Genomic DNA, 27,901 nt, shown 5'->3' on the forward strand with positions numbered 1-27,901 from the left:
CCACACAAGTGGCTCAGGTAGTGCAGCTCATCCAGGATGGCACATCAATGCGAGTTGTGGCAAGAACGTTTGCTGTGTCTGTCAGCGTAGTGTCCAGAGCATGGAGGCGCTACCAGGAGACAGGCCAGTACATCAGGAGACGTGGAGGAGGCCGTAGGAGGGCAACAACCCAGCAGCAGGACCGCTACCTCCGCCTTTGTGCAAGGAGGATCAGGAGAAGCACTGCCAGAGCCCTGCAAAATGACCTCCAGCAGGCCACAAATGTGCATGTGTCTGCTCAAACGGTCAGAAACAGACTCCATGAGGGTGGTATGAGGGCCCGACGTCCACAGGTGGGGTTGTGCTTACAGCCCAACACCGTGCAGGACGTTTGGCATTTGCCAGAGAACACCAAGATTGGCAAATTCGCCACTGGCGCCCTGTGCTCTTCACAGATGAAAGCAGGTTCACACTGAGCACATGTGACGGACGTAACAGAGTCTGGAGACGCCGTGGAGAACGTTCTGCTGCCTGCAACATCCTCCAGCATGACCGGTTTGGCGGTGGGTCAGTCATGGTGTGGGGTGGCATTTCTTTGGGGGGCCGCACAGCCCTCCATGTGCTCGCCAGAGGTAGCCTGACTGCCATTAGGTACCGAGATGAGATCCTCAGACCCCTTGTGAGACCATATGCTGGTGCGGTTGGCCCTGGGTTCCTCCTAATGCAAGACAATGCTAGACCTCATGTGGCTGGAGTGTGTCAGCAGTTCCTGCAAGAGGAAGGCATTGATGCTATGGACTGGCCTGCCCGTTCCCCAGACCTGAATCCAATTGAGCACATCTGGGACATCATGTCTCGCTCCATCCACCACCGCCACGTTGCACCACAGACTGTCCAGGAGGTGGCGGATGCTTTAGTCCAGGTCTGGGAGGAGATCCCTCAGGAGACCATCTGCCACCTCATCAGGAGCATGCCCAGGCGTTGTAGGGAGGTCATACAGCCACGTGGAGGCCACACACACTACTGAGCCTCATTTTGACTTGTTTTAAGGACATTACATCAAAGTTGGATCAGCCTGTAGTGTGGTTTTCCACTTTAATTTTGAGTGTGACTCCAAATCCAGACCTCCATGGGTTGATAAATTGGATTTCCATTGATTATTTTGTGTGATTTTGTTGTCAGCACATTCAACTATGTAAAGAAAAAAGTATTTAATAAGATTATTTCTTTCATTCAGATCTAGGATGTGTTTTTTAAGTGTTCCCTTTATTTTTTTGAGCAGTATATTTAATATAAGTAGACATGCACTCATAATTGACTGTAGCGCATATAAAGCACCCACAAGCTACCGGTGGCTGAAAACACAATAATCTCGGGATGAACGAGTGACGAATTTCCATTTAAAAATCCTTCCTTCTTCCCTTGCCCTGCATGTGTATACTGATCAGATGTCATGATACGTCATCAGAAGTTTCCACCTAATTTGACAGTGTCCTACGCCCCTGGCTATCGGGCACTGTTTTCCCACAGTTCTGTTAACAATGACAAGGGCAGGTGCTTGTCAGGTGTGAGTGACAGACACACTGATTGCTTAGCCAGCTAGTCCTAAGGAGGACTACGGTACACAGTAAGTGGGAGGCTAACTAGCAAGCTAGCACACCGTGTTGCTAACTATCAAGCTAGCTAGCACACTGTGTCGCTAACTGTCAAGCTAGCTAGTACACTTGTTGCCCTAGCCTCCTGTCTGCTGTGCTATCGGGAGGTGGGGATGACCGGTAGACAGTGTCATTTGCCCCTACCTGTCAGGCACAGTTTTCTCCGGTACACAGCAGGCAGGAGGCTCGAGCAACACTGTGCTAGGAAACTAGCAAGTTAGCACACGGTGTCGGTAACTAGCAAGCTCCGTGATAAGAGTCACTGACTCAAAGCCACAAGAGGGTAGAACATATTTCAAACATTACATGTTAGGGGAGGTAGTGGCAAAAACGTTGGAATGGTTTAGTTCAATTCCTCAATAGTTGGTCCAGATGATCCACTGCCTCCAATGCTAGCGGGGAAACCGGTAGACCGCGTCCTTCGACCCCACTGTTTTCCCGCAGCTCTGTTAATGACGGTGAGAGCAGGTGTTCAGCAGACAGAGAGCGAAGAACGCTGTTTATCGGTGTCATTCCCGCTAGCAAATATTTTTATTTATTTCCCTTTTGACCAACATTCAAAAGTGTCACACAAGCATGAAAATGTCTTGCTCTCAGCATTCTGTAAATTCATGCATATGTTCATGCTACAGTATATAGCATGAACATTATATATATATATTATATATATATATATATATATATATAAAACATAACAATGCTGCTTTCCATGTTGCTTCTAAATATGAATCCACATGTTTTCTCTATTATACTATTAGCTTGTGTATCTTACCCTCTGTAAAACGTGATTTAGTTAGACTAAGAAAGCTGGCAAACACGTTTGGTGTTTGCCAAAAGGCATGTGGGAGACTCCCCAAACATATGGAAGAAGGTACTCTGGGCAGATGAGACTAAAATTTTGCTTTTTGGCCATCAAGGAAAACTATGTCTGGTCCAAACCCAACACCTCTCATCACCCCGAGAACACCATCCTCACAGTGAAGCATGGTGGTGGCAGTATCATGCTGTGGGGATGTTTTTCATCGGCAGGGACTGGGAAACTGGTCAGAATTGAAGCAATGATGGATGGTGCAAAATACAGGGAAATTCATGAGAGGAAACCTGTTTCAGTCTTCCACAGATTTGAGACTGGGACAGAGGTTCATCTTCCAGCAGGACAATGACCCTAAGCATACTGCTAAAGCAACACTTGAGTGGTTTAAGGAGAAACATTGAAATGTCTTGGAATGGCCTAGTCAAAGCCCAGACCTCAATCCAATTGAGAATCTGTGGTATGACTTAAAGATTGTTGTACACCAGCGGAACCCATCCAACTTGAAGGAGCTGGAGCAGTTTTGCCTTGAAGAATGGGCAAAAATCCCAGTGTCTAGATGTGCCAAGCTTATAGAGACATACCCCAAGAGACATGCATCTTTAATTGCTGCAAAAGGTGGCTCTACAAAGTATTGACTTTGGGGGGTGAAGAGTTATGCACGCTTAAGTTTTCTGGGGTTTTTTTCTTATTTTTTGTTTGTTTCACAATTAAAAATATTTTGCATCTTCAAAGTGGTAGGCATGTTGTGTAAATCAAATGATACAAACCCCCCAAAAACTCAATTTTAATTCCAGGTTGTAAGGCAACAGAATAGGAAAAATGCCAAGGGGGGGGGGGTGAATACTTTCGCAAGCTACTGTACTGATGCTTTGTTTGTTTGATGGGCGTAGCGGGATTTCTTGTAAGCGTCGGGTTAGTGTCCCGTTCCTTGAAAGAGGCAGCTCTAGCCTTTAGCTCAGTGCGGATGTTGCCTGCCTGTAACCCATGGCTTATGGTTGGGATATGTATGTACATATGGTCACTTGGGGGATGGCGTGGTCGATGCACTGATTAATGAAGCCATTGACTGATGTGGTAAACTCCTCAAAGCCATCAGATGAGTTCCGAGAACATTTTTCAGTCCATGCTAGCGAAACAGTCCTGTAGCTTGCTATCCACTTCATCAAATAATTTCCGTATTGAGCGCGTCACTGGTACTTCCTGTTTGAGTTTTTGCTTGTAATCATGAATTAAGAGGATAGCGTTATGGTCAGATTTACCAAAAGGAGGGCATAGGAGAGCTTTGTAAGCATATCTGTGTGAAGAGTAAAAGTGATCTAGAGTTTTTTCACCTCTAGCTACACAGGTGACACTCTGGTAGAAATTTGGTAAAATGGATTTCAGTTTTCCTGCATTAAAATCACCGGCCACTAGGAGCACCACCTCTGGATGAGCATTTTCTTGTTTATTTATGGCCTCATACAGCTTGTTGAATGCGGTCTTAGTATCAGCATTGGTTTGTGGTGGTAAATAGACAGCAACCAAAAATGCAGATGAGATTTCTTAGTATGGTGTACAGCTTATCATGAGGTATTCTAACTCAGGCGAGCAGAACATCAAGTCTTCCTTAATATTAGAGATTGCGTACCAGATGATGTTAACAAAGAGACACACCACCCCCCATGAGCTTACCCGACGCTGCCGTTCTGTGCTGCCGACGCACAGAAAAACAAGCTATTATCCATGTCCTTGTTCAGCTAAGTTTCAGAGAAACTGTAGGATATTAGAGTTCTTCAAAACCTCTCCTCGGCGACAGACTGCCATTCCATGTATTTGATCTATTCCAGTGCTAGCACACCTGATTCAACTTGTCAACCAACACAAAAATAACATCTAAGGATTTTTTATTCAACACAAAACAATATTATATGGCAAAAACGTTTTTATAGAACCTTTGAAATTGAGAATAGTTCTTTAGAGAACCTTAGTAAGAATGTGTACTTTACAGCACCATACAAATTATATAGAAAAAAAACATTTAAAAAAGGCTATTTGTAGTACCAGAATAAGGTTGTAACAACAAAAATATAAACACAACATGCAACAATTTAAAAGATTTTACTGAATTACAGTTCATATAAAACACCAGTCAATTGAAATATATAAATATATTAGTCCCTAATCTATGAATTTCACATGACTGGGAATGCAGATATGAATCTCTTGGTCCCAGATACCTTTTAAAAAAGGTAGGGTCGTGGATCAGAAAACCAGTCAGTATCTGGTGTGAACACTATTTCCCTCATGCAGCGAGACACATCTCCTTTGCATAGAGTTGATCAGGCTGTTGATTGTGGTCTGTACAATGTTGTCTCACTCCTCTTCAATGGCTGTGGGAAGTTGCTGGATATTGGTGGGAACTGGAACACGCTGTCGTACACGTCGATCCTGGGCAATCCCAAACATGCTCAATGGGTGACATGTCTGGCGAGTATGCAGGCCATGGAAGAACTGGGACATTTTTAGCTTCCAGGAATTGTGTTCAGGTCCTTGTGACAGTGCATTAACATTCTGAAACATGAGGTGATTGAGGCGGATGAAAGGCATGACAATGGAACTCTCATCATGGTATCTCTGTGCATTCAAATTGCCGTTGATAAAATGCTATTGTATTCGTTGTCTTTAGCCCACCGCCACCATGGGGCACTCTGTTCACTACGTTGATGTCAGCAAACCGCTCGCCCACATGACTCCATACACACGTTCTGCCATCTGCCCTGTACAGTTGAAACCGGGATTCATCCGTGAAAAACACACTTCTCCAGCATGCCAATGGCCATCAAAGGTGAGCGTTTGCCCACTGATGTTGGTTACGATGCTGAACTGCAGTCAGGTCCAAACCCTGGTGAGGATGACAAGCACGCAGATGAGCTTCCCTAAGACAGTTTCTGACAATATGTACAGAAATTCTTCAGTTGTGCACACCCACAGTTTCATCAGCTGTCCGGGTGGCTGGTCCCAGATGATCCCGCAGGTGAAGAAGCCGGTTGTGGAGGTCCTGGGCTGGCGTGGTTACACGTGGTCTGTGGTTGTGAGTTGGACGTACTATCAAATTCTCTAAATCGACGTTGGAGGCGGCTTATGGTAGAGAAATTAACATTCAATTCTCTGGCAAAAGCTCTGGTAGAGATTCCTGCGGTAAGCATGCCAACTGCACACTCCCTCAAAACTTTAGACATCTGTGGCATGTGTTGTGTGACAAAACTGCATATTTTAGAGTGGCCTTTTATTGTCCCAAGCACAAGGTGCACCTGTGTAATGTTCATGCTGTTTAATCAGCTTCTTGATATGCCACACTTGTCAGGTGGATGGATTATCTTGGCAAAGAAATGCACACTAACAGGGATGTAAACTAATTTGTGCGCTAAACTTGAGAGAAATAAGCTTTTGGTGTGTATGGAACATTTCTGGGATGTTTTATATCAGCTTGTGAAACATGGGATCAACACTTTACATGTTGCGTTTATATTTTTGTTCAGTATAGAAACTTTTGGTAATGGTTCTTTATAGAACCTTAGGAAAGAGTTCTTTACATCACAAAAAAAGGTTACATATAGAACCTTATGAACATTGTTGTCACGTCCTGACCAGTAAAGGGGTAATTTTGGTATTGTAGTTTGGTCAGGACGTGGCAGGGGTGTGTTTGTTTTGTGTGTTTCGGGGTTTTGTTGTATGTTCTATATTTTCTATTTCTATGTCCCATTCTATGTTGTGTATTTCTTTGTGTTGGCCTGGTATGGCTCTCAATCAGGGACAGCTGTACATCATTGTCGCTGATTGGGAGCCATACTTAGGTAGCCCTTTTTCCACCTGTCTTTTGTGGGAAGTTGATTTTTCATTGCTGTGTGTGTGTAGCCTGCAAAACTGTCTAGCTGTCGTTCGGCTTTTTGTTTAGTGTTCAATAAAAGTTAAAGATGAGCACTCAACCCGCTGCGCCTTGGTCCATTCACTACGACGGCTGTTACAATGGTTCTTTTCGGATTCTTTGAAAAGGGTTCTACAGTATATACACCAAAAAGGGTTCCACTATCGTTACGAGCCAAATAACCCTTATTTGGCATTATATATTTTAAAAAATAGTGTGTTCCCCTCTGTTGATTCGTTACTCAAAATTACATTTTAATAAAAATTTTGGCTGAAAGCAGGTTTGATTGAATGACAACCACATATCTGTCACTCAAAGAGTTTCTAAAGAATGCGCTGTTCATAATTTCCAACAGATTCCTTTCAGAAACACATAAAGAGAAAGAAGTCTCTGTTAGACTGGGCTCTGAGAAGAGGACATGGCAGCCAAGGAGGTGGATATCCTGAATCCCCCACAACTCCTCACAAGCTCTTTGGTCTTTCATTGTCCTCCATCTGTCATCATGGAAACCTACCCAGACCCATCATGGTGAGTTGTGATCCCCTCAAATATGAAAAATTATAAAGTATTCATCTCTACTGCTGGGAAAGCGGTGAGGATAATTCCGATCATGATGGGCAAATTAGGATAATATCAGTCATGGTGGGCAAATTATTCACAGCTTGTAATTGCGCCTGCAAACTACTACATGTCTGGTCTATTCTCCATACAGGACATGCTGTATCTGTTGTATCATGAGGGCCCCACCACCACAGGGATCTTCCGGCGCTCAGCCAATGCTAAGACATGCCGGGAACTGAAGGAAAGACTGAACTCTGGCAACAGTGTTCAGCTGGAGGGGGAGTCTGTGTTTGTTGCTGCATCAGTCATCACTGTAATTGCTTTCTGAAGTCTCACTTGTGTTTTAGATTATTTACTAGCCTGCATTGGATTTTAAACTGAAATATTATGGCCAGCAGTAACAGTAACATGTTAAAATGGAGGACCAAAATGTAAAAAAAATAACTATTTTCATACTGTACTGTATAGATTTTGATTGCTAGGACTTATATTTGAATGAACAGGACTTTCTGCGCAACATCCCTGGCAGTGTGCTAAGTACTGGTCTGTATGAGAAGTGGATGGAGGTCATGGCGGCTGATGATATTGAAGACAAGATTGAGTTGATAAAAGGGTGAGAGATTCATACATCTGTTTATTTGTTACCAACAATAGATTAGTGGCTAAAATAAAGGAGTTGTCATATGGTCCTTGATAAACTGAGACAATTGTGTTAGAGCAGGAATGAAACAAAAGACTCCACCCTCTGCACCCACCTCTGATATAATGGATCTGCTTACAGTTGTTTTATTGAGATTTTCCCACTTGAATGATTGTCCGGTGTCTACGTATTCTATGGGATTTGGAGCCTCCTGAGTGGCACAGTGGTCTAAGGGACTGTATCACAGTGCCACTAGAGATTCAGCTGTGCCACTAGAGATTCTGGGTTCGAGTCCAGGCTCTGTCGCAGCCGGCTGCGACCGGGAGACCCATGGGGTGGTGCACAATTAGCCCGGTGTTGTCCGGGTTAGGGGAGGGTTTGGCCAGCAGGGATGTCCTGGTCCCATCGCGCACTAGAGACTCCTGTGGCGGGCTGGGCGCAGTGCACGCTGACACGGTCGCCAGGTGCACAGTGTTTCCTCCGACACATTGGTGCGACTGGCTTTCGGGTTAAGTGGGCACTGTGTCAAGAAGCAGTGCATCTTGGTTGTGTTTCGGAGAACGCACGGCTCTCAACTTTCGCCTCTCCAGAGTCCGTACGGGAGTTGCAGCGATGAGACAAGACTGTAACTACCAATTGGATACCATGAAATTGGGAAGAAAACAGGTAAAAAATGAATTAAAAAAATAGATAGGAAACATTTGGGTAACGCTGAGCCATAGATGTGAGCAGAAACAGAACAATATTGAAAATTGTACAACAGAATAACATCCTGTTATGTGTTCTGTCCTGTTCATATACCATTTTTAGTCTGTTTCTGTCTTTAGTAAATTCCACTTCTGCACAGTACATACAGTACATTTACTTGGGGAAGAACACATCAATAAATATATCTCTTCAGGTCGTTGAAATTGCTCTAATGTGCCTAATGTGTGTTTTTCAAAGGTATTAAGATAAAAAAAAACAGATTGAATGACTTTGAAACAGGACATGACGTGCTGAGAAGGCTATTGGAATGGAAAAACAAGCAATACAGTTCTGTGTGTTATTCTAGATTTACAAAACGATTTAATGAATTTAGCTGAATTGCAAACCACTGCTCTTCTATTCTATTGAGGGCATTTAACCTCTATTAAAGACTATTCTTTGATATGTCCTTTTATTTAACTTTTCTGCCAGTCACAGGTTTCAAGGTTTGAATCATTGTGTGCATCAGCCACTCACCCATTCCTCTCTACATTACTGGCCTCAATTAGCCGTTAGGGTATTAATGGTACTCCATTTTCTGTCCCCTTCAGGCTATTGAGCCAGCTTCCAGAGGATAATGTTACCTTGCTCCGCTACCTGTTCGCCCTTCTCTATCACATCCAGGAGAGCTCGCAGGAGAACCAGATGAACGCTTTAAACCTGGCTCTCTGTATCGCTCCCAACATGCTGTGGCTGCCCGTGCCTACTGGGCCAGAGGAGGAGAGTCAGTCCACTAAAAAGGTAGATCTACTTAGCGATCCCCTGCCCAACAACAATAGTACCCTATAGACATTTTATAAGTACCATAAATAATCTTCAATAATTCATGTATTCTTTTATTTCTCTGTATTTCTTACACAGATAAATAAATAAATTATTGAAGATTATTTATTGTGTGCTGACCATCTCTACTGCTATGGACTATGAGAATCTAGCACCTGACAACTTCTGAAAAATAATATGAGAGTGAGCATGTTATCTATTATTCTGTTTTATAAATATAGTCAAAGATATATTTTATTAAGGCTTCAATGAAACACACAAATGCAGTAATAAATCCCTGGTGAATTGCTGAGTTTATGTATTAATACAAAATATAATGATTATTCAAAATATACAATTCAATGTATATATGCTGAAATTGTCAGTTCCCACTGGGCACAGATGTCAATTCAACATTTATTCCATGTTGGTTCAATGTCATTTCATTGAAATTAAATGAAAACAACTTTGATTCAACCATTGTGTCCAGTGGTTTCGTATTCGGTACAGCTTTTGGAATAGGCATCATCACATTTTGGAATAGGCATCATCACATTTTGGAATAGGCATCATCTCTTCAGTAGCTTATTGCTAAAATAATCATTTTAAAAGGCAACATGATGTCAAGGTTAAGAAATCAATTAAGTTTAATTTGCAGAGGATCAAAAAAAGTGTAACTGGTACCTATTTTGTCTGCGACACAATTTGGCCAATGCGATTCTTATGCCAATTAAACGTCAGAACATTGATCTACTGTTTGACATTTGTGTTGCTGTGAAACATCACAAAGATAAAAACAGTTCTCAAGAGTTCTTAAAACATCAAAGTGTAATTTATAAACTACAGTGACCCAGTGACCATTTTGTTGTTGTTTTGGCTCTGTACTCCAACACTTTGGATATGAGGACTATGAGGTTAAAGTGCAGACTGTCAGCTTGAATTTTCATCCCCCATTTTAGGGGACCAAAAGTATTGGGACAAGTTCACTTATATGTGTATTAAAGTAGTAAAAAGTTAGGTATTTGGTCCCATATTCCTAGCACGCAATGATTGCATTAAGCTTGTGACTGTACAAACGTGTTGGATGCATTTGCTGTTCTGTGATTTGGTTGTGTTTCATATGATGTTGTGCCCAATAGAAATGAATGGTAAATAATGTATTGTGTCATTTTGGAGTCACTTTTCCGTAAATAAGAATATAATGTTTCTCAACACTTCTACATTAATGTGGATGCTACCATGATTCCGCAAAATCCTGAATGAATCGTGAACAATTATGAGTGAGAAATTTACAGATGCACAAATATCACATGATATCATTCACGATTCATTCAGGATTATCCGTAATCGTGGTAGCATCCACATTAATATAGAAATGTTCTATTCTTATTTACAATAGAAGTGACTCCAATATGACACAATACATTATTTACTATTCCTTTCTATCGGGCACAAAACAATCTGAAACACAACCAAAACAAACAGCAAATGCATCCAACAAGTTTGTAGAGTCATAAGTTGATGTAGTCATTGCGTGCTATGAATATGGGACCAAATACGTAACATTTTACTACTTTAATAATGCACATATTGTAGATTTGTCCCAATACCTTTGGTCCTCTAAAATGGGGGGACTATCTACAAAAAGTGCTCTAATTTCTAAACGGTTCACCCGATATGGATTACAATACACTCAAATTAAAGCTGACAGTCTGCACTTTAACCTCATAATCATTGAATCATTTCAAATCTGAAGCCAAAACAACAACAAATATTTGTTGTCCAATACTTTCGGAGCTCACTGTATACGTTGTTTTTTTCTGTGTAAATTGGAATAATACACTGAATTGAAAGTCATTTTCATTGGACCCCATTAATGACTCTGGTGTTGTAGTTAGCATGAGCAGATAGTGTATGTTCATCTCCTGTACCTCCTATTTCTTAACGGTTTCTGTCTCAATGTGTTTTCATGTCTCCATTGCAGGTTGCAGCTCTCATCCAACTACTCATTGAAAACACCCCATCCATTTTTGGTAAAGATGTTGAGTGCATTTTTACTGAGCCAAATTGTGAACAAGGAACTGTAGAGGATGTCATGGGTGAGATCTTTGTTAGATAACATATGGTTGATTTTTATTTTTTTTGCATTTTCATGGTAACCATGTGGTCTCGCTTTGATCTTTTCGTGTTTTTTCTTTCAGTGGAGTCTTACCAGCAGCTCTACTTGTCTGATGATTGGGACTGGGAGAAGCAAGGAGGAATTCACTCTCCTAACAGGGAACCTTTATTCTTGTCTCCAGGGAAACTGGTCTTGAAAGAGGATAAAGAGATTTTGGGCCTTCTGAATGAGGTTGACTCCTTGAAAAAGCAACATGTGAGTGAGGAAAGTGCTTATAGCTGTGGAAATCTAGACTTCATGTCTTCACTCTCCAGTGGGTCTATATGCTCCCTGATGGGGACCCAGAGTCTTCGCTCAGCCCGCTGCTCCTCAGAACCCAGTGTGTCTCTGGCTTCTCCCCAGTCAGGGTCCCAAAGCCAGATCCACACTCCTGTTGCCCGTCAGTCCAGCTGCGATGCGGCAGTGATGTGTGGCTGTGCAGACCACTCCCAACACACACACAAACCCCACGCTAAGGGACTACTAAAGGGGGACAGCAGCCCCAGGGTAGGTGGCAGCAGATCTAGGTATGCCTTCTGGAGGTCCCCTCAGGTAGCTTCTAGGTTCTGGCACCCTGCCCAGAGGCTGGCCATGTCCAACAGGTCCAGTTTCTCCAGCCTGTCCTCCACAGCCACCTCCCCGTCTGCCTCCTCTCTGAGCTCCATAGACAGTGCCTTTTCCTTCTGCTCTGACTCTGTGTCCTCTCCCAATGAGCCCAGCTCCCTACCCTTCCTGTTCGGCACGTCGGCACGGTTACGCCCTCTCACCCCAGACACCCCGAAGAAATTCCCAAAAGACTGGAGCATGACATTCCCAGAGGCAGTTGCTCAGGCACCCGAGGTTTTGGACTTGTATAATAAGTATGATGAGAGAGAGGAAGACAAGGAGCATTACCGTTCTATTAGCATTCAGAATAGAGAAGACTACCAGTTGAGTACGCAAAGCCTCTGTAGTTTTAAAGGTGAGAATAGTCAAAGCCCTGTCTCTCAACCAGATGACAGTGAGAATTTTATCTCTGATTGGAGTGGGGAGCAGGTGCACCAGAGCCAGAAGGATAAAGTGTTTGAGACGTCAGAGTCAAAAGGCCAGACCAAAGAAATATCCATTACACACATACAGCTGAGAAAAACAAACAACCAGGCTGTCAACAAAGAAGAGGTGAAGAGGACAAAAATTACATTTTACACCTCCTCTAACAGAATGCTGGTGAAGAAACAGTCTGATCAATCTGTGGAAGAGTGTGGAGTCTCTCTGGTGTCTGACACACGGAGAGAACATCAGGAAAACGAGGAACTGCTCGGTCAGAGTGTGCAGGTCCACATACCCCAGACAGTGTTCTATGGTCAAAACACTCCACTGGTCCTTCAGTCTGTGTCAATCAGACAATCTGTAAACAACAAGGAGAAAGGAGAAAAGACTAAAACAGAGATTGACTGTGGTGAGGCGGTCCCTGAACAGTTGGGTGGTGGATGCACCCCTCTCTCCCAGACATCATCTAAAACCAATGCCAAAACTGCAAGCACAATCAGCCACAAAACTGCAACCACAATCAGCCACACTATAAGAATAAAACTGCCAGCAACTGTCAGAAACACTGTGAGAGAATACTTCAGCTCAAGTGATAACAAGAATGGCAACTCGGATGCAAAAGCAATTGAAAAAAAAACGTGTAAGTAAACTCCAGTAGCAAAGTAAAATGGCTAAACCAACAGAAAATGCCACAAAGCTATCACATGGTGAGTAATCAGTTGTCTGATTGTACAAATGCTCATCATTTGGTGTTTTATAATGGGTTATCAGAATGTAGATAATCATGGGTTACTTTACCTCCCTCTTTGTGTGTAAATATCTATGTATTTCTTGCTAAATTCTAAATTAAGAATGGTGCAGATTAAATGCAGGAATTAGGATTAGTGATGAATGCAGATAAATGTATGACGAATGTGTAATGAAAGTTAAGCAAGGGAGTAAGACCGTGTCAGATGGTAAAGACTCAATGAGTTAGTACTTGCAGTTCATTTTGTCAAACTAGTCAGCTTGATAAGCAATTTCAACAGTCTCTGCAATGTCCTGTGGGTTGTTGCTTAGAGGAAATGAATGGTATTTATGCAAACCACTCAGACAGAGCACCTCCTACATCTGAATGGGGATGCTTAATGCTTTTGTATAGCAAATGACTGAAGCTATGAATAAGGACCAGACATCTTGCCTTCATTGTCATGTGTGTGTTTACTGGAGGGACTGTGACATGTTCAAGAAGATGATAGGGATAATATGTCAGGGTAAGAAAAAAAAAAGTGAGGCAAATTAGGTATAACATGCACAATTTGTATACGAGCAAACACTTATAGAAATATAGTTCAGCTAACACACAAAATAGCCGTACAAAATGTAAATACATGAGATGGAATATTATCCAAACTGAGTTCCAAATACTGTTAAGCGATTGCATGGTGTTCACATTTTCCTGATTCAAACTTTTATCGTTAAAGAATTACAACATAAATCGCATTGAAGTTAAAAAAAAATTGATGTTGTTTTTGAAAATGTCACTGCCATTTTGCATATGCAAAATGGAGCACCTTATGTGTGTGTGTATGTATGTATGTATGTATGTATGTATGTATGTGTGTGTGTGTGTGTGTGTGTGTGTGTGTGTGTGTGTGTGTGTGTATATATATATATATACTGCTCAAAAAAATAAAGGGAACACTTAAACAACACAATGTAACTCCAAGTCAATCACATTTCTGTGAAATCAAACTGTCCACTTAGGAAGCAACACTGATTGACAATACATTTCACATGCTGTTGTGCAAATGGAATAGACAACAGGTGGAAATTATAGGCAATTAGCAAGACACCCCCAATAAAGGAGTGGTTCTGCAGGTGGGGACCACAGACCACTTCTCAGTTCCTATGCTTCCTGGCTGATGTTTTGGTCACTTTTGAATGCTGGCGGTGCTTTCACTCTAGTGGTAGCATGAGACGGAGTCTACAACCCACACAAGTGGCTCAGGTAGTGCAGCTCATCCAGGATGGCACATCAATGCAAGTTGTGGCAAGAACGTTTGCTGTGTCTGTCAGCCTAGTGTCCAGAGCATGGAGGCGCTACCAGAAGACAGGCCAGTACATCAGGAGACGTGGAGGAGGCTGTAGGAGGGCAACAACCCAGCAGCAGGACCGCTACCTCCGCCTTTGTGCAAGGAGGATCAGGAGAAGCACTGCCAGAGCCCTGCAAAATGACCTCCAGCAGGCCACAAATGTGCATGTGTCTGCTCAAACGGTCAGAAACAGACTCCATGAGGGTGGTATGAGGGCCCGACGTCCACAGGTGGGGGTTGTGCTTACAGCCCAACACCGTGCAGGACGTTTGGCATTTGCCAGAGAACACAAAGATTGGCAAATTCGCCACTGGCGCCCTGTGCTCTTCACAGATGAAAGCAGGTTCACACTGAGCACGTGACAGACGTGACAGAGTCTGGAGACGCCGTGGAGAATGTTCTGCTGCCTGCAACATCCTCCAGCATGACCGGTTTGGCGGTGGGTCAGTCATGGTCCATTTTTCCAAGATGGCGTAGCAGTTCAGACGTCCTCTACCCTCCTCTTGTCGTGTCCCGTGTATATATATATTTACATATTTTTTTTCTTCACTTATCTTTTTATATATATATATTATTTTTTAATTCTAAAAACTCAACCTCAAAGCACTCTCCTGCAACCCGCCTCACCAATTTAAAAAAAGAAAGTATTATTTACCTCATCTGAATTCCACAACAGAAGCTAGCAAGAGGTTAGCCATTTTCACTGGCTAACGTTGAAGTTCAGCTAGCCACGGTTAGCTGTCCTCAGCTATCCATTAGCTCGAAAAGCTATCGCCAGTTTTTGTACAGCGCGACTCAGACCAGAGCATACCGGACCTATTCTCTCTCCTTTCCCCGATTTCTACCGCAGGCTCTGGACATTTACACCTGGATCTTGCAGCTAACTAGCTGCTACCTGAGTGACTATTGGCAACGTCGGTCACGGAATTAACACACATTATTACGGAGCTAGCCAGCTAGCCAGCTGAAGAGTTCCGTCAGCCACTCCTGGGCTATTCCTGAGCTAGCCAGCTGAAGTGTCTCCTTGGCTACAACTCACCTATCCTGACCCGTTTTACTGCCGATGCGGAGCCCCATCGGGTCTTCACGACTGGACCACCGACGTTATCTGCCCGAGGGAGTTATCCAACTGGCCCCTCCGTCGCGACGTAACCTGATCGCCCAAATGCCTAGGTTTACCTCCTCTGTACTCACATCCCACCATACCTTTGTCTGTACATTATACCTTGAAGCTATTTTATCGCCCCCAGAAACCTGCTCCTTTTTCTCTCTATTCTGGACGTCACAGACGACCAATTCTTATAGCTTTTAGCCGTACCCTCATACTTATTCTTCTCTGCTCCTCTGGGGATGTAGAGGTGAATCCAGGCCCTGCAGTGCCTGGCTCCACTCCTACTCCCCAGGCGCTCTCTTTTGATGACTTCTGTAACCGTAATAACCTTGGTTTCATGCATGTTAACATTAGAAGCCTCCTCCCTAAGTTTGTTTTATTCACTGCTTTAGCACACTCCGCCAACCCGGATGTCCTAGCTGTGTCTGAATCTTGGCTTAGGAAGTCCACCAAAAACTCTGAAATCTTCATCCCTAACTACAACGTTTTCAGACAAGATAGAACGACCAAAGGGGGCGGTGTTGCAATCTACTGCAGAGATAGCCTGCAGAGTTCTGTCCTGCTATCCAGGTCTGTACCCAAACAATTTGAACTTCTACTTTTAAAAATCCACCTCTCCAAAAACAAGTCTCTCACCGTTGCCGCCTGCTATAGACCCCCTCGGCCCCTAGTTGTGCTCTGGACACCATATGTGAACTGATTGCCCCCCATCTATCTTCAGAGCTCGTGCTACTAGGTGACCTAAACTGGGACATGCTTAACACCCCAGCCATCCTACAATCCAAGCTTGATGCCCTCAATCTCACACAAATTATTAATGAACCCACCAGGTACAACCCCAAAGCCGCAAACACTGGCACCCTCATAGATATCATCCTAACCAACGTGCCCTCTAAATACACCTCTGCTGTTTTCAACCAAGATCTCAGCGATCACTGCCTCATTGCCTGCACCCGTAATGGGTCAGCGGTCAAACGACCTCCACTCATCACTGTCAAACGCTCCCTGAAACATTTCAACGAGCAAGCCTTTCTATTCGACCTGGCCCTGGTATCCTGGAAGGATATTGACCTCATCCCGTCAGTAGAGGATGCCTGGTTATTTTTTTTAAATGCCTTCCTCTCCATCTTAAATAAGCATGCCCCTTTTCAAGAAATTTAGAACCAGGAACAGATATAGCCCTTGGTTCTCCCCAGACCTGACTGCCCTTAACCAACACAAAAATATCCTGTGGCGTTCTGCATTAGCATCGAACTGCCCCCGCGATATGCAACTTTTTAGGGAAGTTAGAAACCAATACACACAGGCAGTTAGAAACGCCAAGGCTAGCTTTTTCAAACAGAAATTCGCCCCGTGCAACTCCAACTCTAAAAAGTTCTGGGACATTGTAAAGTCCATGGAGAATAAGAACACCTCCTCCCAACTGCCCACTGCACTGAGGATAGGAAACTCTGTCACCACCGATAAGCCCACTATAATTGAGAATTTCAATAAGCATTTTTCTACGGCTGGCCATGCTTTCCACCTAACTACCCCTACTGCATTCAACAGCACTGCACCCCCACAGCTACTCGCCCAAGCCTCCCCATTTCTCCTTCTCCCAAATCCATTCAGCTGATGTTCTGAAAGAGCTGCAAAATCTGGACCCCTACAAATCAGCTGGGCTTGACAATCTGGACCCTTTCTTTCTAAAATTATCTGCCGAAATTATTGCAACCCCTATTACTAGCCTGTTCAACCTCTCTTTCGTGTCGTCTGAGATTCCCATAGATTGGAAAGCAGCTGCTGTCATCCCCCTCTTCAAAGGAGGTGACACTCTTGACCCTAATTGCTACAGACCTATATCCATCCTACCCTGCCTTTCTAAGGTCTTCGAAAGCCAAGTCAACAAACAGATTACCGACCATTTCGAATCCCACCGCACCCTCTCCGCTATGCAATCTGGTTTCAGAGCTGGTCATGGGTGCACCTCAGCCACGCTCAAGGTCCTAAACGACATCGTAACCGCCATCGATAAGAAACAATACTGTGCTGCCGTATTCATTGACCTGGCCAAAGCTTTTGACTCTGTTAATCACCACATCCTCATCGGCAGACTCAGTAGCCTTGGTTTCTCAAACGATTGCGTCGCCTGGTTCACCAACTACTTCTCTGACAGAGTTCAGTGTGTCAAATCGGAGGGCCTACTGTCTGGACCTCTGGCAGTCTCTATGGGGGTACCACAGGGTTCAATTCTTGGGCCAACTCTTTTCTCTGTATACATAAATGATGTCGCTCTTGCTGCTGGTGAATCTCTGATCCACCTCTACGCAGACGACACCATTCTGTACACTTCTGGCCCTTCTTTGAACACTGTGTTAACAACCCTCCAGACGAGCTTCAATGCCATTCAACTCTCCTTCCGTGGTCTCCAACTGCTCCTAAACACAAGTAAAACTAAATGCATGCTCTTCAACCGATCGCTGCCTGCACCTGCCCGCCTGTCCAGCATCACTTCTCTGGACGGTTCTAACTTAGAATTTGTGGACAACTACAAATACCTAGGTGTCTGGTTAGACTGTAAACTCTCCTTCCAGACTCACATCAATCATCTCCAATCCAAAGTGAAATCTCGAATTGGCTTCCTATTTCGCAACAAAGCATCCTTCACTCATGCTGCCAAACATACCCTCGTAAAACTGACCATCCTACCAATCCTCGACTTCGGCGATGTCATTTACAAAATAGCTTCCAATACCCTACTCAACAAGCTGGATGCAGTCTATCACAGTGCCATCCGTTTTGTCACCAAAGCCCCATATACTACCCACCACTGCGACCTGTACGCTCTCGTTGGCTGGCCTTCGCTTCATAATCGTCGCCAAACACATTGGCTCCAGGTCATCTACAAGACTCTGCTAGGTAAAGTCCCCCCTTATCTCCGCTCACTGGTCACCATAGCAGCACCCACCTGTAGCACGCGCTCCAGCAGGTATATCTCTCTGGTCACCCCTAAAGCCAACTCCTCCTTTGGTCGTCTCTCCTTCCAGTTCTCTGCTGCCAATGACTGGAACGAACTACAAAAATCTCTGAAACTGGAAACACTTATCTCCCTCACTAGCTTTAAGCACCAGCTGTCAGAGCAGCTCACAGATCACTGCACCTGTACATAGCCCATCTATAATTTAGCCCAAACTACTACCTCTTCCCCTACTGTATTTATTTATTTTATTTATTTTGCTCCTTTGCACCATATTATTTATATTTTATCTTTGAACTTTCTTCAAACTACAAATCTACCATTCCAGTGTTTTTCTTGCTATACTTTATTTACTTTGCCACCATGGCATTTTTTTGCCTTTACCTCCCTTATCTCACATCATTTGCTCACATTGTATATAGTCTTATTTTTTTTGTATTTTTTTTATATATTTTTTTTTTTCTTCTACTGCATCATTGATTGTTGTTGTTTTACTCCATGTGTAACTCTGTGTTTTTGTATGTTGTCGAACTGCTTTGCTTTATCTTGGCCAGGTCGCAATTGTAAATGAGAACTTGTTCTCAACTTGCCTACCTGGTTAAATAAAGGTAAAATAAATAAATAAATGGTGTGGGGTGGCATTTCTTTGGGGGGCCGCACAGCCCTCCATGTGCTCGCCAGAGGTAGCCTGACTGCCATTAGGTACCGAGATGAGATCCTCAGACCCCTTGTGAGACCATATGCTGGTGCGGTTGGCCCTGGGTTCCTCCTAATGCAAGACAATGCTAGACCTCATGTGGCTGGAGTGTGTCAGCAGTTCCTGCAAGAGGAAGGCATTGATGCTATGGACTGGCCCGCCCGTTCCCCAGACCTGAATCCAATTGAGCACATCTGGGACATCATGTCTCGCTCCATCCACCAACGCCACGTTGCACCACAGACTGTCCAGGAGTTGGGGGATGCTTTAGTTCAGGTCTGGGAGGAGATCCCTCAGGAGACCATCCACCACCTCATCAGGAGCATGCCCAGGGAGGTCATACAGGCACGTGGAGGCCACACACACTACTGAGCCTCATTTTGACTTGTTTTAAGGACATTACATCAAAGTTGGATCAGCCTTTAGTGTGGTTTTACACTTTAATTTTGAGTGTGACTCCAAATCCAGACCTCCATGGGTTGATAAATTGGATTTCCATTGATTATTTTTGTGTGATTTTGTTCTCAGCACATTCAACAATGTAAAGAAAAAAGTATTTAATAAGATTATTTCTTTCATTCAAATCTAGGATGTGTTGTTTAAGTGTTCCCTTTATTTTTTTGAGCAGTATATATATATATATATATATATATATATGCATTGATACAGTGCTTTCGGAAAGTATTCAGAACATTTGACTTTTCCACGTATTGTTATGTTACAGCCTTATTCTAAAATTGATTAAATTAGTATTTTTTCTCATCAATCTACACAAAATAACCCATAATGACAAAGCAAAAATAGCTTTTTAGACATTTTTGCAGATGTATTAAAAATAAAAACAGAAGCACCTTATTTACATAAGTATTCAGACCCTTTGCTATGCGACTCGAAATTGAGCTCAGGTGCATCCTGTTTCCATTAATTATCCTTGAGCTGTTTCTACAACTTGGTTGTGGTAAATTCAATTGATTGGACATGATTTGGAAAGGCAGACATCTGTCTATATAAGGTGCAACAGTTGACCGTGCATGTCAGAGCAAAACCAAGACATGAGGTCGAAGGAATTGTTCGTGGGGCTCCGAAACAGGATTGTGTCTAGGCACAGATCTGGGGGTCGGTACCAAGAAATGTCTTCAGTATTGAAAGTCTCCAAGAACACAGTGGCTTCCATCATTCTTAAATGGAATAAGTTTGGAACTACCAAGACTCTTCCTAGAGCTGGCCGCCCAGCCAAACTGAGCAATCGGGGGAGAAGGGCCTTGGTCAGCGAGGTGACCAAGAACCCGATGGTCACTCTGACAGAGCTCCAGAGTTCCTCTGTGGAGATGGGAGAACCTTCCAGAAGGACAACCATCTCTGCAGCACTCCACCAATCAGGCCTTTATGGTAGAGTGGCCAGACAGAAGCCACTCCTCAATAAAAGGCACATTGAAAACCCACTTGGAGTTTGCCAAAAGGCACCTAAAGGACTCTGACCATGAGAAACAAGATTCTTTGGTCTGATGAAACCAAGATTGAATTTTTTGTGTTAAGTCTGGAGGAAACCTGGCACCATCCCTACGGTGAAACATGGTTGTGGCAGCATCAGGCTGTGGGGATGTTTTTTAGCGGCAGGGACTGGGAGACTAGTCAGGATCGTTGACAAAGACCCTAAGCACACAGCCAAGACAACACAAGAGTGGCTTAGGGAGAAGCCTCTGAATGTCCTTGAGTGGCCCAGCCAGGGCCCGGACTTGAACCCGATCGAACATCTCTGGAGAGACCTGAAAACAGCTGTACAGCGACACTCCCCATCCAACCTGCCAGAGCTTGAGAGGATCTGCAGAGAAGAATGGGAGAAACTCCCCAAATACAGTGGTGCCAAGCTTGTAGCGTCATTTCCCTGAAGACTCAAAGCTGTAATCGCTGCCAAAGGTGCTTCAACAAAGTACTGAGTAAAGCGTCTGAGTACTTATGTGAATATGATATTTCAGTTTTTTTTATCTGTTATGCATTTGCAAAGAATTCAAAAAACCTGTTTTTGCTTAGTCTTTATGGGGTATTGTGTGAAGATTGAGGGGGGAAAAAATGATTTAATCAATTTTAGAGCTGTAACGTCACAAAATGTGGAAAAAGTCAAGGAGTCTAAGTACTTTCCGAATGCACTGTATAACAGTCTTAAACACATACAGTAATAACTAGGACCCTGTGTTTTGTGCAATCATGTGACATGCCTGGATTTTAACCTTTATTTATAACGCATGTATACTGCACCACTTTAATCACTGTCTGTTTTTATGCATAGAAGTTTCACAATGTAGTTGGATGAAAACACATTTGTTTTACTTATTTAAAGGGAATTTTATTTGGTTTAGAAAGTGCCTTCAGAAAGTATTCATACCCCTTGACTTAGTCCAGATTTTGTTGTGTTACAGCCTGAATTAAAAAAGGAATTAAAAATAATAATAATTCTCACCCATCTACACACAATACACCATAATGACAAATTCAAAGCATGTTTTAATTTTTTAACATTTATTGAAGATGAAATACAGAAATATCGCATTTACTTAATTGCTTTGCCACATTTTTTTACAGTATTACTTTAGAACTTGTCGCAAACAGAATGCATATTTTGGATTATTTTTATTCTGTACAAGCTTACTTCCTTTCTCTTTGTCAATTAGGTTAGTTTTGTTGAGTAACGAGAATGTTGTTCATCCATCCTCAGTTTTCTCCTATCACAGCCATTAAACTCTGTAATTGTTTTAAAGTCACAATTTACCCCCTGGTGAAATCCCTGAGCAGTTTCCTTCCTCTCCGGCAACTGAGTTAGGAATGACGCGTGTATCTTTGTAGCAACCGGGTGTATTGATACACCAGTGTAATTAATAACTTCACCATACTCAAAGGGATATTCAATGTTTGCTTTTTACATTTTTACCCATCTACCTATAGGTGCCCTTCTTTGCGAGGGATTCAAAAACCACCCTGTTTTTTTGGGTTGAATCTGTGTTTGACATTCACTGCTCGACTGAGGGACCTTACAGATACAGTATGTGTGGGGTACAAAGATGAGGTAGTGATTAAAAAATCATGTTAAACACTATTATTGAACACAGAGTGAATCCATGCTACTTATTATGTGACTTGGTAAGCAAACATTTACTCCTGAACTTATTTAGGCTTGCCATAACAAAGGATTTGAAATACTTATTGACTCATTTCACTTTAAAAAAATGTATTAATTTGTACAAATACATTTTTTTTTAAAGAACATAATGCCACTTTGACATTCTGGGTTATTGGGTGTAGGCCAGTGACAAAACATCTCAATTGAATCAATTTTAAATTCAGGCTGTAACACAACACATTTAGGAAAAAGTCAAGGAGTGTGAATACTTTCTGAAGGCACTTTGCAGAGAACTGCTGAATAAAGATGGTCCACTTTAATGTGCTTCCATATTTCCAATGGTTTCCTTTTATAAAGCCAGCATGCTAGGTGACATGTCATAGAGCTACAGGCAATGTTTGTAACATTTAATAACTTACTATTTATAATTACAGGAATGCCTTCTTAATGCATGCCACTTTAGGCCATTTTGTATGCTATGTACCGGTAATATGTAGTTGCTACAACCGATTCTCCAACAGAAGCTAGTTGATAGGTAGGGCAAAGGGTAAATACATGTCAGAGTGGTCCTGAGTGATGTGTTTCTGGAGATGTTTGATAAAGATTATGATGATGATGATTAGACTTGGTACAGTAGGTGAGAGGTGTAGCAGGTTGCATGAAGGATCACTGGCTGCCTTTAGATCCCACAGCATCCCTCACGTCTTGGGGCACTTGGACAGTCATACCATCCATCCACTTCTGCACTGTCACCTGGCAACCAAGACGGGACCTGTCAATCATAAGCAGATTAGAGGCAGATGATTTCAGAGCATTTATATTAACTACTCCAGATTTGTTTTACTGAATTACAGAATTTCCTGCACTTTGTTGTGTCTATGTCAGTTCAGCAGTGAGGCCGTTCCACTTGTTTCTGTTTTGACCGGATTAAATCAACATTTATTGTGTGTGCCTGTTTTGATTGAGCTGTGATTGCGTATGTAAATCATAACATTTCCACAAGCGAAGGGGAGCGAAGGACACCTTATCTTTTCAAAATGAAACTCACGTCTTGGTAAGCCCGTAAGCTAGATCTAGCATATCCATCTCCTCATCCACCATTGGTTCCATCTTCTCATAAAATGCCTTGTCAAAAATGAGATGACAGGTGGAGCATGCTAATGTCCCCTCACATGCACCTGAAGAACAACAGACGAGACAATAAAGGGACATATGTGAAAATCCTTAAAGACACCTGGATAGTAGATGGCTTTTATACTGTAAATGCAACATACAGTGATACATATTTGCTAAAGATATTCATATTTTACTTGTCTATTTTTCCTGTTTACATACCAAAACCACTTATGTCCAAGTTTTTGTTTACGACAACATCCAACAGGGTCTGTCCTTCAGTAACAGCAGTGGTGGTTTTGATGCCATCTTGGTTAATAAAGTGTATTATGACTTTTTCCTCCGACAAGCTGTCAAAACCAGAGCTTGTTATAAACCATGACTTTCCAGATAAAGAGTACATATTATTTATCTTAATCAATATGTTTGAAAAGGTTGAACATTTAGCGGTCTTTCTGGATGTATTGTATCAAAGCCTATTAAAAGATTTTCATCTTCAGCCAACTGAATTAACATTTATCAGCAGTTTTTATATTATCACCCATTGTAGAGGTACTCACTATAATATGGCTCTGGGTAAGAACAGAGAAAGAACAGTATGAATACATAATTAAAATGTACACCAGATTATAAAATATATGGTTTAAAGAGACCTATAAACTAACTTTAGCAGATAATGTTATGGTCCTAAAAGCTATTTCAAATTACCTACCTGTTATTTTCAGAGTCGGAGTGTATGGCCGAGTGGATGCTGATTGCTTTGCCTTGGCTGTGTGGGGTCCAGGTTTTAATGAGGCAAGTTTTGACTCCCATTGAGATACGGGGTGTATTGACCATCTTAGTGAAAAGGAAGGAGCCGAGATGCAAACACCTTGCCATGTTGGCCTGTGGCGTGTCGATTGTGGACTGAGTGGTAAGGGGGCCTCTGGTGAATACCATCAGCCTTGAGTAGAACTCAGCCCACAAGAAGGGCCAAGGCCTAGCATAGATAACCTAACGTCAGCTCTGCAGGTGACAGAGAATGGTTTAACTAACATCTATAAGAATTATACATCTCATCAACCCTAAGTTCAAACTGTAAGGCATCGTAGATCTTCAAGTATGCATCCTCAATGGCTTCCTACACTGTTTACACACAATTAGCACATTTTGACTTCTGATGAGAGCTATTTGTTCCTCATAAAAATATGCTGTTGTTTTTCATTGAAAAAAGAATGCGATCTCTGTCCAGAAAACTTAGACATAGACCTCATTTAATTGCATTTGGAGCAGCCACCTGTTATGTGACTATATGGATAACCTATAAGACTTTATTACCTACAAGATGTTGAACATCTGTCTCATCTACTGTCTGTATGATGATTTGTGGGCGTTGTAAACCTGCTTTAAGTTTTAGAATGTAACACATTTTTACAGGAGCTCACAGAAAACTGGCCCACATATCATCCTCTAGGAATGTATATATAAGTACATTATGTGCACATTAGGTTGTACAATGGTCAGGGTTAGCTCTTAATGTTTGTTAAGAGAATAATGGGAGGAACTCCAAACATTCAGGTGTGCCAAGTTTGTAGTGTCATACCCAAGAAGACTCGAGGCTGTAATCGCTGTCAAAGGTGCTACAAAGTACTGAGTAAAGGGTCTGAATACTTACAGTACCAGTCAAAAGTTCGGACACACCTACTCATTCAAGGGTTTTTCTTTATTCGTACTATTTTCTACAATAGAATAATATTGAAGACATCAAAACTATGAAATAACACAAATGGAATCATTTATTAACCAACACTAGTGTTAAACAAATCAAAATATATTTATTTTTGAGATTCTTCAAAGTAGCCACCCTTTGCCTTGATGACAGCTTTGCACACTCTTGGCATTCTCTCAACCAGCTTCATGAGGAATGCTTTTCCAACAGTCTTGAAGGAGTTCCCACATATGCTGAGCACTTGTTGGCTGCTTTTCCTTCACTCTGCAGTCTAACTCATCCCAAACCATCTCAACTGAGTTGAGGTTGGGTGATTGTGGAGGCCAGGTCATCTGATGCAGCACTCCATCACTCTCCTTCTTGGTTAAATAGCCCTTACAAAGCCTGGAGGTGTGTTTTGGGTCATTGTCCTGTTGAAAAACAAATGATAGTCCCACTATGCGCAAACCAGGTGGGATGGTGTATCGCTGCAGAATGCTGTGGTAGCCATGCTGGTTGAGTGTGCCTTGAGTTCTAAATAAATCACAGACAGTGTCACCAGCAAAGCACCCCCACACCATCACACCTCCTCCTCCATGCTTCACGGTGGGAACCACACATGCGGAGATCCTCCGTTCGCCTACAAAGACACTGCGGTGGAACCAAAAATCTCAAATTTGGACTCTACAGACCAAAGAACAGATTTCCACCGGTCTGTGTCCATTGCTCATGTTTCTTGGCCCAAGCAAGTTTCTTCTTATTATTGGTGTCCTTTAGTAGTGGTTTCTTTGCAGCAATAGACCATGAAGGCCTGATTCATGCAGTCTCCTCTGAACAGTTGATGTTGTGATGTGTCTGTTACTTGAACTCTAAGCATTTATTTGGGCTGCAATTTCTGAGGCTAGTAACTCTAATGAACTTATCCTCTGCGGTAGAGGTAACTCTGGGTCTTCCTTTCCTGTGGTGGTCCTCATGAGAGCCAGTTTCATCATAGCTCTTGATGGTTTTTGCGAATGCACTTGAAGAAACTTTGAAAGTTCTTGAAATGTTCCGGATTGACTGACCTTCATATCTTAAAGTAATGATGGACTGCCGTTTCTCTTTGTTTATTTGAGCTGTTCTTGCCTTAATATGGACTTGGTCTTTTACCAAATATGGTTATCTTCTGTATATCACCCCTACCTTGTCACAACACAACTGATTGGCTCAAAAACATTAAAAAGGAAAGAAATTCCACAAATTAACTTTGAACAAGGCACACCTGTTAATTGAAATGCATTCCAGGTGACTACCTCATGAAGCTGGTTGAGAGAATGTCAAGAGTGTGCAAAGCTGTCATCAAGGCAAAGGGTGGCTACTTAAAATAATATATTTTGATTTGTTTAACACTTTTTTGGTTACTACATGATTCCATATGTGTTATTTCATAGTTGTGACGTCTTCACTATTATTCTACAATGTAGAAAATAGTCCAAATAAAGAAAAACCCTTGAATGAGTAGATGTGTCCTAACTTTTGACTGGTACTGTCTATAAATCCTTGATGGCAACTGGTGTCCTTGTTACCATGCAACCCTGTCCTTCATGACCAAGGTCTCTGGAGTTCTCTCCCTGACAAACTTGCTCAATGATAACAACATCCTAACAAAACATTGATTTTACCCTTCATTAGGTAATTATAGTTGAGTACAGTCTTTATATTTTGACTTTGCGGGACATCAACTGTAGGCGGTGATTTTAATAAATTGGCATAGCATGGACTTTTAATAGAAGTATGTTTATGTTTTCACCTCTCCCCTCTCATAAATAGGAGACTCATTACAGAAAGATTTGCTAAAGGTTAACAACACGAGGCAGCATAAGCAAAACATAATTTACGTACAAATTACAGCTGTGTCTATGTGATGCCCAATGACGTGTGGAAATATGCACATGCTACCATATATGCACAATGACATTTGTGGGGGTAACTACAACAGGCTGCGATGCAGGACATTGAATGCAATAACCTTCAAAGACAGACATCAGATAACACAGCCCTGTGTTTCAGCTTGTTGAACAATGATCTCCAGTTATGTTTTTCCATTCAACTCACTGCAAAACAAAAAATAACTACAGGAGAGTATCTTCCTGGGTGCAGATCTAATGCACACATCTTATGCACCTATATACCAGTGTCTGTAACACTGGATCAACTACTCTCATCCTACCAGGTAAAGATGCATGATTGAATCAACATTCTCTATGTGTCATATTTCATTTCCCCCCCAACATACTGATGTTTATCATCCATTGAAGAAGTAGTAAACGTACATAGTTTGTGTTGTTATGTTGCTTTGATGATAACACTTTATATGTAGGGTATCCATAAGTTATTCATAACATTTTTAGAAAACCGGTCATGATACTGTACCTTTATGAATGTTGCAGTGTCATTCATGCAACATTCATAACACATTTATTCAACATAATTCATAAGCGGTCTTTAAAATAAAAGTCCCTTTTCATTATAGTACAACAACAAAAAACCTGGGTAATGGTGGTACAGTAGATGGTTGCTAGGTTACTGACTAGGTGGGTTCAAGCTCAGTTCTTCTGCATACCACAAGACTGTGTTAGCCGGCTGAGCTAGGGGCCAGGCGTTCGTTTGTGGAGCTAGTGTATGTCTTCAGGTCTCAGCTAAGGTTGTATACTACTACACTACAATGGCAAATAATTGCTCTGTTGCCACCCAGACCTGGGTTCAAATAGTACTTGACATTTTTCAAATACTTTTAGCGTTCGCTTGAGCCTGCCTGGATTGCCAGATGGGCGGGTGGGGTTTGCACTTTTGGGACTTATCAATTGATCCATTGTGCCAAGCAAGCTCAATCAAGCCCAGCTAGCTTATGTATGT

At 42.3% G+C, this 27,901-nt stretch overlaps 2 protein-coding genes across 3 annotated transcripts in view; one reads left to right on the plus strand and one right to left on the minus strand.

Annotated features, from left to right (window-relative positions):
* Positions 1 to 13,874, plus strand: part of LOC106603313 (rho GTPase-activating protein 20) — a 31,606-nt gene extending 17,732 nt beyond the window's left edge. Inside the window, exons 10-15 of the mRNA XM_014196830.2 lie at positions 6,708 to 6,880; positions 7,065 to 7,226; positions 7,417 to 7,526; positions 8,852 to 9,041; positions 11,047 to 11,161; positions 11,264 to 13,874. Of these exons, the coding sequence (XP_014052305.1) occupies positions 6,708 to 6,880; positions 7,065 to 7,226; positions 7,417 to 7,526; positions 8,852 to 9,041; positions 11,047 to 11,161; positions 11,264 to 12,897 (2,384 nt within the window). The 3' untranslated portion in view covers positions 12,898 to 13,874. The remainder of the gene's footprint in view (positions 1 to 6,707; positions 6,881 to 7,064; positions 7,227 to 7,416; positions 7,527 to 8,851; positions 9,042 to 11,046; positions 11,162 to 11,263) is intronic.
* A 7,425-nt stretch (positions 13,875 to 21,299) lies between these two features.
* fdx1b (ferredoxin 1b) lies at positions 21,300 to 24,280 on the minus strand. Of its 2 annotated transcripts, XM_014197043.2 has the most exons (5): positions 24,032 to 24,280; positions 23,880 to 23,891; positions 23,542 to 23,669; positions 23,255 to 23,384; positions 21,300 to 22,978 (listed from the first exon to the last, which is right to left on the minus strand). In XM_014197043.2, the coding sequence occupies exons 1-5, from the start codon at positions 24,256 to 24,258 to the stop codon at positions 22,873 to 22,875; spliced, it is 603 nt and encodes a 200-aa protein (XP_014052518.1). In that variant the 5' UTR covers positions 24,259 to 24,280; the 3' UTR covers positions 21,300 to 22,872. The 2 variants fall into 2 exon arrangements, with proteins under 2 accessions (XP_014052518.1, XP_014052520.1); XM_014197045.2 differs by lacking the exon at positions 23,880 to 23,891 and having other exon boundaries at positions 24,032 to 24,264.
* Between the last annotated feature and the right edge of the window lie 3,621 nt (positions 24,281 to 27,901).

The sequence above is a fragment of the Salmo salar genome, chromosome ssa04, assembly GCF_905237065.1.
Source record: "Salmo salar chromosome ssa04, Ssal_v3.1, whole genome shotgun sequence".
Classification (NCBI taxonomy): domain Eukaryota; kingdom Metazoa; phylum Chordata; class Actinopteri; order Salmoniformes; family Salmonidae; genus Salmo; species Salmo salar.